General features: G+C 40.6%; 1 protein-coding gene across 8 annotated transcripts in view; it reads right to left on the reverse strand.

Moving 5' to 3' along the window:
* deptor (DEP domain containing MTOR-interacting protein) overlaps positions 1 to 3,124 on the reverse strand; it is a 134,306-nt gene extending 131,182 nt beyond the window's left edge. For 4 of the 8 annotated variants that reach the window (XM_043688969.1, XM_043688968.1, XM_043688967.1 and 1 more), the window contains exon 1: positions 1,781 to 2,129. In XM_043688969.1, coding sequence (XP_043544904.1) covers positions 1,781 to 1,866 — 86 coding nt within the window. In that variant the 5' untranslated portion in view covers positions 1,867 to 2,129. The other 4 variants (XM_043688964.1, XM_043688965.1, XM_043688966.1 and 1 more) reach the window with 4 other exon arrangements.
* Between the last annotated feature and the right edge of the window lie 7,101 nt (positions 3,125 to 10,225).

The following is a 10,225-nucleotide window of genomic DNA, read 5'->3' on the forward strand; positions in this document are numbered from 1 at the left end:
GTGGTAACCAGGCTAAGTACAGAAAGGAAATAAGAGAAGCAAAGGCAAAGAGACAGGGCAAGAGACTGGCAGCTAACACAGAAGAGAATCTAAAAACTTGTTTTTGGCATAAAAATATTTGTATCAAGTGGGCCAACAGAGAACTTAAGACAATCTACACTTGAAAGCAAAGGGCATTGCTGAGATAGTAAGTGAGTACTCTGCATTTGCCTTTAAGCAGGAAATTGATGCTGCCCAAGTTCAACACTGCATAGATGAAACATTTTTAAAAGAGATATTCAAAAGGCTGGATAAGCTATCGATCGGAATCGGATGGATTCAGGGATATGGAGAGAAGGAAGGGAGGAAACTGTAAATTCAGAAAAGGCACAAATTTTAAACAAAAATACATCAGATGACATTATCTAGAAATTATTACCAATGACGTGCTCAAAATATCTTGAGGCAGCATCATATTGTAGAGTTCCAGTCAGGTGTATCAGATACTGTTTTTAATAGCTTATTTTTGTTTCTTTTGCTTACAGTGAATAGTGATATAATTAAAAACGGATCACTGCATTAAAAGGATTGCAAACTGGTTATTTTCCATTAGGATCCAAATATACCAAATAGAATAGAAATAAACCAAGATTTGAGGGACTAGGAAAAAATTAAAAATGTATTTCTATTCATTTCAGGTTCTTCAAGATGTATGTGATTGTACAATGTTCTTCACCATTTATAACTCCTCAGATACTGAATAAATATCCACTTTTGGGCTGACAACTGGCAAGCAACATTTGTGCAAAGAAGTGCCAGGTAATGACAATACACAACAAAAAAGATACGAACCATCTTTCCTTGACAATCAATATCATTGGGGTTACCATTTACCAGAAACTGAATTAGACAAGCCATGTAAATACTGTAGCCACAAGAGCAGGTCAGAGGTTAGGAATCTTGGAATGCATAATTGACCTCCTGACTCCCCAAAACCAATCTACCACAAAGCACAACTCATCAGTGTGATGGAATGCTTCCCATTTGATTGGATAAATGCAGCTCCATCATCACTCAGAAAGTTTGACGCCATAGAGATACTCCAGTGCATGTGGTTGTCACCACATGCACAAAACATTCACTTTGGCCACCGCTGATACACATTGACAGTAGTGTTTACCCTCTGCAAATTGCACTGCTGAAATGCACAGAGGCTCCTTGGACAGCAAATATATGGGAATACCACAACCTGCAAGTTTCAGCTCTAAACAGATTTCGAAATAAATCATCCTTCCTTCACTGTCACTGGGTCAAAACCCTGGGACTCCCTCTCGAACAGCATTGTGGACCTACCTATACCAAAGAGAGGTTCAAAAAGACAAGCCACCACCACCTTCTCAAGGGCAATGAGGAATGGGCAATAAATACAGGTCTTCTTTTTAAATGGAGAGATAAAAAAAGCTACAAATTACAAAATAATGTATTTGACAAATGATAATACGACATTTCATGTTAAGATAAAAGCACTGTGAAAGAGGGGTCACAAAAACTATTTTTCTTAAAATTTCCGAGTAAAGAAACAAGAAAGAAGGCATTAACTTGGTATCATCTGTGTAGGTTAGACATTATCCCCGTTCCAAAGGCCTTTTACTATAAGTACGCTTCCCATAAGGAAAACATTCCGGTTGCACTCCGGAACAGTAAAAAGTATAGCAGTGAATAATGTAAAGCTGCAATATTTTGCTTCGATTTGAAAGGATGGAAGAGACACTGGAAACCATCCACAAACAAGTAATCCTACCGGAGCTGCTCCCCCGTGATTAAAACCTCCGCCATGTGCTCAAGATCAGCAGTTTTCTTCTGCACCGCGTTCCCGAGCCCTTCCATTTCGAGGAATTTTCTAGGAATGCAGTGCCTTGTGGAAACGAAAATAAACTGTTTTATGTTCCAGCTTAAGAAGAGACCAAAAAAGCTTTGTTGCCAACACTTCCACCACGAATGAGTTCAACGACAAAAACTCTTCAATATCACGCAGTACAGTTACAACATTGTCGGAGAATTGCGGGGCGCTCTTGTTACAGAATTTCGATTTGGTTTTAACTTGAACAAATGTTTACACAGACACCAACAAAGGAAATCATGCCACACGTTTCTCAACTGCACAGAGCCGCAATTTTCGCGTAAACACTCCTGAAAGCTCAATTAACCCCTCGCCAACGAGAATCAACCCCTTCTGTTGAAACAACTGGTCAGATCAGCAAGAACTTTCCTCCTCCGAGGCCTATTAGTCACTGCAGTAGTTCCATTTCGTGTTCAGCTTGCCCTGAAGAGGCGTCTGAAGAAATGTTAATGACATTCCGGATTTCATGGAAGAATCCAGGGACAATGAAACGCTCAAATAAACAGAGACAGAGCCCAACTGCAACGAATGCACGTTGGCGAATCCTCCATAAAGTAACTAATCCATCACGCTCCAAATTCCACAACATAAAACCAACATGCAAATACCCTCATCCTTATATATCCCGAAGTCAAGTATTTATGCGGTAATGCCTTTGGTACAAAGGTTGACGGGTGCACTTTGGCACATCAAATGCCAATTCTCACCTATGTCTGTATTCATCCCTCGGCTGTCAGCGTGCCCCCACCCCTTTTCTCCTGCAGCCTGAAATCATAACACATTCAGGACATTCTCGCCAATTCATTTCGAGCCTGGCTCTGCTTTCTTTTTTACCTTCTGCTGGAATGAAGGAAATGGGCTTGCAATCTTTGTGCTATCTCTCAAATGGAAGTTTTCGAGCTGCTTCGAGAACCCAGTTCCCGCCTCTCCACTCTCCACACTCCACTCTCCACGACCAGGGTCCACTCCAGCGGCTCGATCCGAGCCACATATTGGCAACTGCCCGGGAGCTGCGTCAGCTGCCCGCTGAGGGCGGGGTGCAAGCCTTCTGAACCTCTCCCCCCTGAAACGTTAGATTTATTGTTTCAAAACAAAAAAATCCAGATTGTTAGGTGTGAGTGCAGTGTCATCAGGAGAAAAAAAATTGTAGTTAAGCCGTATGTCACCCCAAATATCAATTAGCGTTGATACAAATTGACAGTCCGATTTACTGTCGTCTCTATCAACTGATATAGCCAAAATGATTTCCTCCAGCATCATTGTTTTTACTTATATTACACATTATAAGAAAATGTGTTGAGAATTATGTTGCATTTTGTGCAATTATTAGAGATTATGGGTATCATTGATTTTAGAGGTTGTATGTGTGTCTTTATTTATTTATTTGTTTGTGGGATGCAGAAGTCACTGGCTGGTCAGCATTTAATGCCCGTTCTGAGCTACTTTTGAGAAGGTGGTGTTGAGCTTCCTTCTTGAACCTTATCAGTCCACCTGCGGTGAGTTGACCCACAATGCCATTAGGGAGGGAATTTGACCCAGCGACAGAGGAGGAACGGCAACATATTTCCAAGTCAGGACAGTGAGTGGCTTGGAGGGGATCTTGAAGGTGGTGATGTTCCCTTGTGTCTGCTGCCATTGTCTTTCTAGATGGAAGTGTTGGTAGGTCTGGAAACTGCTGTCTGAGGACTTTTGGTGAATTTCTTTGGTGTGTGTTAATTTTCTTTACTTTTCACTCTGATGTGATTTTGGTGACATTGATTGGAGGTGCCAGTCCTCCGTCTGGAATAAGGCTCCTCACCAAGTTATCAATTCCATAAACTTGAATTCATCCAAAATTTTTCCCAACGTACCACATTTCCTTCACCCGCTGACCTCCCTGGGTTCGGAGTCCAACTCATCTCATATTTACAATCCCAATCTTCACAGATTTGCTCAACGAGGGTAACCCTACAAGAATCTACACACAGCCTCCAACATTAGGAGCCATGTCTTCCATTCAGCTGTCTGGATCCTAAACTTTGGAATTCCATCTCTGAAACTTTCCACCGCTCCATTTCTCTCCCCTCATTTAAAATACTCAATATACTCCAGTTCTTTGATTAAGTTTTTTGTCATCTGTTCATCTCATTCTTTGAATTAGTGCTGCCTTTTATGTAATTATGGTCCTGTAAAGCCATTTGGGACATTTTCCCATGTTAAAGGCTCTATATAAATGGAAGTTGTTGGTGTTAAATGTGGAAAACATTACAAGCCAAATCTGAACTTTCTCTCACATGCCAAAACACTTCACTTCTTTGTGAACATATAAATTAGGATCAGGAGAATGCCATTTGACCCATCAAACTGATGAGGTTATAGTTGATCTTCCTGAAGCCTCAACTGCACTCTCATGCCTACCCTTTCTACCCTTGGACTCCGATCAAGAATCTAACTCCGGCTTAAAAAATATTCAGTAATCCAGCCTCCACTGATCTTTTGGGTAGAGAATTCCAAAGACCCTCTTAAAAAAAAGATTTATTCTTATCTCTGCTTTAAATGGAAGCCCCCTTATTTTTAAACAAGATCACTGAGTTCCAGTCTCTCCCATAAGAAGTAGCCTCACAATATTCACCTTGTCAATTTCCTTCATTTAAAATCTAAATTTGGAAAGGTAGGGAATACTGAGCAGCCCTCCTTCACCTTGGAATACAAAGGTTAATGGGAACACCTTCGCCATGACTCGAGTCTTCTGATCTATTTTCTCAGTGCTGCCTTCTCATACTACACCTCCTCTTAGATCATTGTTTGGCACCAGGAGGGAAGTTGACATTTCATTATTAATTTAGTTATATTAATTGATTATTCTAATCTTATTCAACTTAATTGTAACCAATGTAGATTCAGTGCTTTAGTATTGTGCCAGTCTGCTCAGTGTTATTTGACAAAGAAATGCACCACAAGATTACAAACAGAATGGAGGTAATACAGAAATATTTTCGAATTACAGGACAATTGGTGGGTGGCCTCTTCAACTCATTTCCATTATCAGACCAAAATTGTGAGAATGTCTGAACTTCAAAGTTGAATAAGAAAAATTAGCATCCTTTCACCCCTTTCAATTCTTCATCGTTTCTAGTTCTGGTGAAGTGTCACTGGATCCAAAATGTTAACTCTACTTTATCTCCACAAATGCTGCCAGACCTCCTGAGTTTCCCTAGCAATTTTTGTTTTTGTTTACATTAGTAATTTGTGATCTTCTGCATAAGGTTTATTTCGTCTTGAAACTATAAGCAAACTTTCTCACTATATGCTTTAAATGTTAAAATTTAGTCATAAAAAATCATTCCACACATCCACAACCACAGAAACAAAACAAAAACACCAAACAAATGGCCGCCTAAGAAAATTATCAGTGACATGTATCTGATTTCATGGGAACTTGCACTCATAAAGTGAAAACTGAGATGATGAGCTCGAGTGTCGATCATTCAGTCCTCATTTCAAGCATCTCCCTTTTCCCAAACAAATAAACAAAGAAACTATCATAAACTACCCTCTTATCTAAGCAATGAGTCATAAAAGTGACAATAACATACTGTAATGAAAAGGATGGGTCCATGGATACTTAACACCTTAAGTAACCATTCAGGAGATACTGGGAGGTAGCATTAGTCAATATTCAAGACCCTTAGCCAATTAGAGATTGATCACCTATCTCTTAAACCAATTACCAATGGGCCTTGACGCAGAATACAATGAAAGGTCAGTTATGGCTTATACAGAGTTATTAAGCAGCAGCTTTAAGTAACCATGGTGCACACTAAGTTTGAAAATACTGAATTGGAAGCAGAAGATACAGATGTTTTGGAGAGACCCTGAAATGGTATATCCATCCATCCATCCTGAATCGGAAAGCAAAGTTTGGAGTAAGCTTGTGAAATCGCTATCCTATTTTGATAAGTATAAGTCAAGTAAAGTTTTCAGAGTTACTACACCAGACTGTCTCCTGTTCCGTTATTAGTTAAAGTCTCAAATGAATAAATATTGAGATGTGAGTTTAAATTATAACCCAGCATTTACAATTAGGGTAGCCAAGTACATGTAAGGGAAAAAAAAGTTGTTGAGAATATAACAAAAGGAGCATGAAATTAACAAGAGAAAGACAAAAAGTCAGTAAAATGAAGTTATACATTTCATTGAAAAAAGAGGGATTTTTATGCCTCTTCTTGAGCATAGTGTACTTCAAGCTAATTAATCCAATTAAGGAGGTTCTAATCTTCAAAAATTGAGTCATAGGGATATACAGCATGGAAGCAGACCCTTCGGTCCAATCCGTCCATGCCGACCAGATATCCCAACCCAATCTAGTCCCACCTGCCAGCACCCGGCCCATATCCCTCCAAACCCTTCCTATTCATATACCATCCAAATGCCTCTTAAATGTGGCAATTGTACCAGCCTCCATCACATCCTCCGGCAGCTCATTCCATACACGTACCACCCTCTGCGTGAAAAGGTTGCCCCTTAGGTCCCTTTTATATCTTTCCCCTCTCACTCTATACCTATGCCCTCTAGTTCTGGACTCCCCGACCCCAGGGAAAAGACTTTGCCTATTTATCCTATCCATGCCCCTCAAAATTTTGTAAACCTCTATAAGCTCACCACTCAGCCACTGACGCTCCAGGGAAAACAGCCCTAGCCTATTCAGTTTCTCCCTATAGCTCAAATTCTCCAACCCTGGCAACATCCTTGTAAATCTTTTCTGAACCCTTTCAAGTTTCAAGTTTCACAACGTCTTTCCGATAGGAAGGAGACCAGAATTGCACGCAATATTCCAACAGTGGCCTAACCAATGTCCTGTACAGCTGGAAAATGACCTCCCAACTCCTGTACTCAATACTCTGACCAATAAAGGAAAGCATACCAAATGCCTTCTTCACTATCCTATCTACCTGCGACTCCACTTTCAAGGAGCTATGAACCTGCACTCCAAGGTCTCTTTAAATCAAAGAAAAAAGCCTCGCAACTAAAGCAAAATTTGACTCAATTTCCAGACTTTTCATTTCTATAATTGAAGCAATTTTAGTAATAAAGTTTCTAGATTTCATACTTCAACTAAATTCTGTACTACATATTTAATCACAAAAGATGCATTGGTTACAGTTACAGAATAAATCGTCAAGAGGACTGTAGATATTTCATTGGAATTTTAAGAGTTGCTCCAACAACAACAACTATTAGATAAGCCTTAAATGGTTATTTACCAATATTAATATGCCTGTGAGCAAAATTGGCATACACCTCAGTTTGATAAACTAATACTGCTTAACTTAAGAGACATCAATATTGTAGGAGATATGACAATGAATCACTAAAAGTGTTGATTTTCCAATTTTTTTGTAGCTTCTCCAACAAGTACCATTTAAGCCCAAGAATAACTTGGCAACTGAAATGATCCCATGAGTAATTCTAACTCTGACATTACTAGAGAGGAATTGTTTATATTTGTCAAAATGATAATTGCCCTTGCAATCTCCCTCCATCCCCAACTAGCTTGAGCTCTTCATCAGATTTTCAGTTTTGCTATTGGCTAAAAGGTCTGTCATAACCTTCTGCCCTGGTTGGGCTGTGGGAGAGTATATTTGTGTTCCAAGAACAAATTTCAAAGAGCTGAAGAACAGTTGGATGCATATAATAAGATGCAGAAGTTCTGCCACAGATGTGTCTGAAGCAAAAGATGAACTGGTGCAGTGTTCTAAATGGAACCACAGACATTTGGTGTTAACTTGGATAAGAACTGAAAGTGGTTGTGGTAAATATTGTACAGACTGTATGTTAAATTCATGATGTCTGTTATTTTATTTGATGACAGTGTTCAATTAGAGCTACCTGCTTTTGACTACATGCATCAGCACCAACCTTGATATGGCAGAGAGGTAGTGCAATGTCAAAATAAATCCTGCACCTCTTGAATAGGACATGAACTGTTGCTGGGAGAAGTGACATGACTTCAGTGTGAACTGAATCTATGCTGTAAGACACTGGAGACCTTGGGAGAGGAGGAAAAGAAGAGAGGTGCTTTGTATTCACAGAGAGGTAAGGTATTGTTCAGACATGTGCTCAGGAGTAACATTCCTTGTAACATTTTTTTCTGTTCTGCCACCACACTGGCAGAAGAAGTTGGCACTACTGACATCAACATTGTCAGCTTAAAGCCAGACACTGATGCCAACTCCCACCTGCATTACCCTACCATACCGTACTCACCCCTAAGGAACCCTTATTACTGTTTAATCCACTTGGCACCTTGCACTCCAATTCACTTGATATTCTTGACACCTGGCTGTGCTGATTTGCTTGGACTCCTACTGCCTTGCCACTTCAGTGACTGCCATTCTCCCCTCTTTAGTGCTCTGATCGACACCTTAACTTGCTATCTCCTTGGTCGCTCCACTACCAACAACCTCACTGCCTCTCCCCCACTTGTTGCCTTGCTTCCTCATTCCTGGGTGAACACAACACAGCACAACTCAAAGTGGGTGGCAGCCAGAAAGCTGTCAAGAGTTGGGCGCACATCTGTTTGGGGTGGAGCAGTGAGAAACTCACGACCCCAGGATTTGAATTCCTTCAAAACATTTGCAAAACATTCATGCTATTACTCCAATTTTTAAATTTGGGAACCTGATTATTGTATTACTGGCAGTGATATTATAGGCACCTTGACTGGGTGGGTGAAGTATGCAACCCCTGCAGTTTTGATGGTAATACATTAAATGTTTAAATCAATGTCCCCTTAAATTAATTTGATTTAAATTAATATATGCTTAGTAAGTTAAGAAGGCCAACTTGTGTACAGCATGCATGGGGATTTTCATGTTGTTATGCGGCTGCCCAAACTTGTAGAAAACATTACTCAGGAGGCATTGGGAAGATGTCGTGAACTTACATTGCAAAAATGAGACAAGAAGTTGTGGGTTTCATCTTGCACTCTTCAGAACCAGGACGCAAGCAGCAGACTTAAACAAAGGGACACCAGTTTATTTGGCAGAGGGAGTAGCTGCTGATTGATTGGGTCATCTTTAGTATGGAGAATGTAATGAGGATATAAGTAATGAAGACCGGGAGAGTTTTGGATGTCGATTTGATTGCTGAGCTCAAAGGTTCAATCAGCAGCTACTTCCTCTGCCAAATAAACTGGTGTCCCTTTGTTTAAGTCTGCTGCTTGTGTCCTGGTTCTGAAGAGTGCAAGATGAAAACCCACAACTTCTTGTCTCCTTTTTGCAATGTAAGTTCACAACATCTTCCCAATGCCTCCTGAGTTTCCTTACCTTACCTTACCTTACCTTACCTTACCTTACCTTACCTTACCTTACCTTACCTTACCTTACTAGGTAACATCTTCAGTGGACCTCATGCGAAGCAATGCTGAAAATTCCTGCTTTCTATTTATATGTTTGGGTTTCTTTGGATTGGTGATGTTATTTCCTGTGGTGAAGTCACTTCCTGTTTCTTTTCTCAGAAGGTGGTAGATGGGGTCTAACTCGATGTGTTTGTTGATAGAGTTCAGGTTGGAATGCCATGCTCTAGGAATTCTCATGCGTGTCTTTCTTTGGCTTGTCCTAGGATGGATGTATTGTCCCAGTTGAAGTGGTGTCCTTCTTCATCCGTATGTGAGGAAGGTACTAGTGAGAGAGGGTCATGTCTTTTTGTGGCTAGTTGGTGTTCATGTATCCTGGTGGCTAGGTTTCTGCCTGTTTGTCAATGAGCCAACACACACTGCAGCACAGAGGAACAACGCAGAGCAGAGGAAAATCACCTGTACCATTATTCAAAAAGAATGGGTACCCAATGAACACAGTCTGCCGATCTCTCAGCAACAAACCCAAACAAGCAGACAAAACGCGTCCAGAAACCCTAACCACTCTCCCCTACATCAAAGACATCTCAGAAATGACTGCCAGACTACTCAGACCCCTTGGCATCATGGTAGCCCACAAACCCACCAACACACTAAAGCAGCAGCTCATGAACTTGAAAGGCCCAACACAGACAACAAGCAAAACTAACGTCATACACAAAATACTGTGCAAGGGCTGTAACAAACACTACATTGGACAAAGAGGCAGAAAACTAGCCACCAAGATACATGAACACCAACTAGCCACAAAACAACATGACCCGAGGTCCACTGAAGATGTTACCTAGTAAGGTAACGAAACGTCTGGAAATGAACCTTTGAGCTCAGCGAGCAAACCTACATCCAAAACCTGAACCTGAGCAACAAATGTTCTCAAAAACTCACCGGGAGAGTTGTTCTCAGAAGGCAGTACCATGCAGAACTTTAATGACCTCCAATCAGTTGTCAAG

This window comes from Chiloscyllium plagiosum, chromosome 4 (genome assembly GCF_004010195.1).
Source record: "Chiloscyllium plagiosum isolate BGI_BamShark_2017 chromosome 4, ASM401019v2, whole genome shotgun sequence".
Taxonomy (NCBI): Eukaryota; Metazoa; Chordata; class Chondrichthyes; order Orectolobiformes; family Hemiscylliidae; genus Chiloscyllium; species Chiloscyllium plagiosum.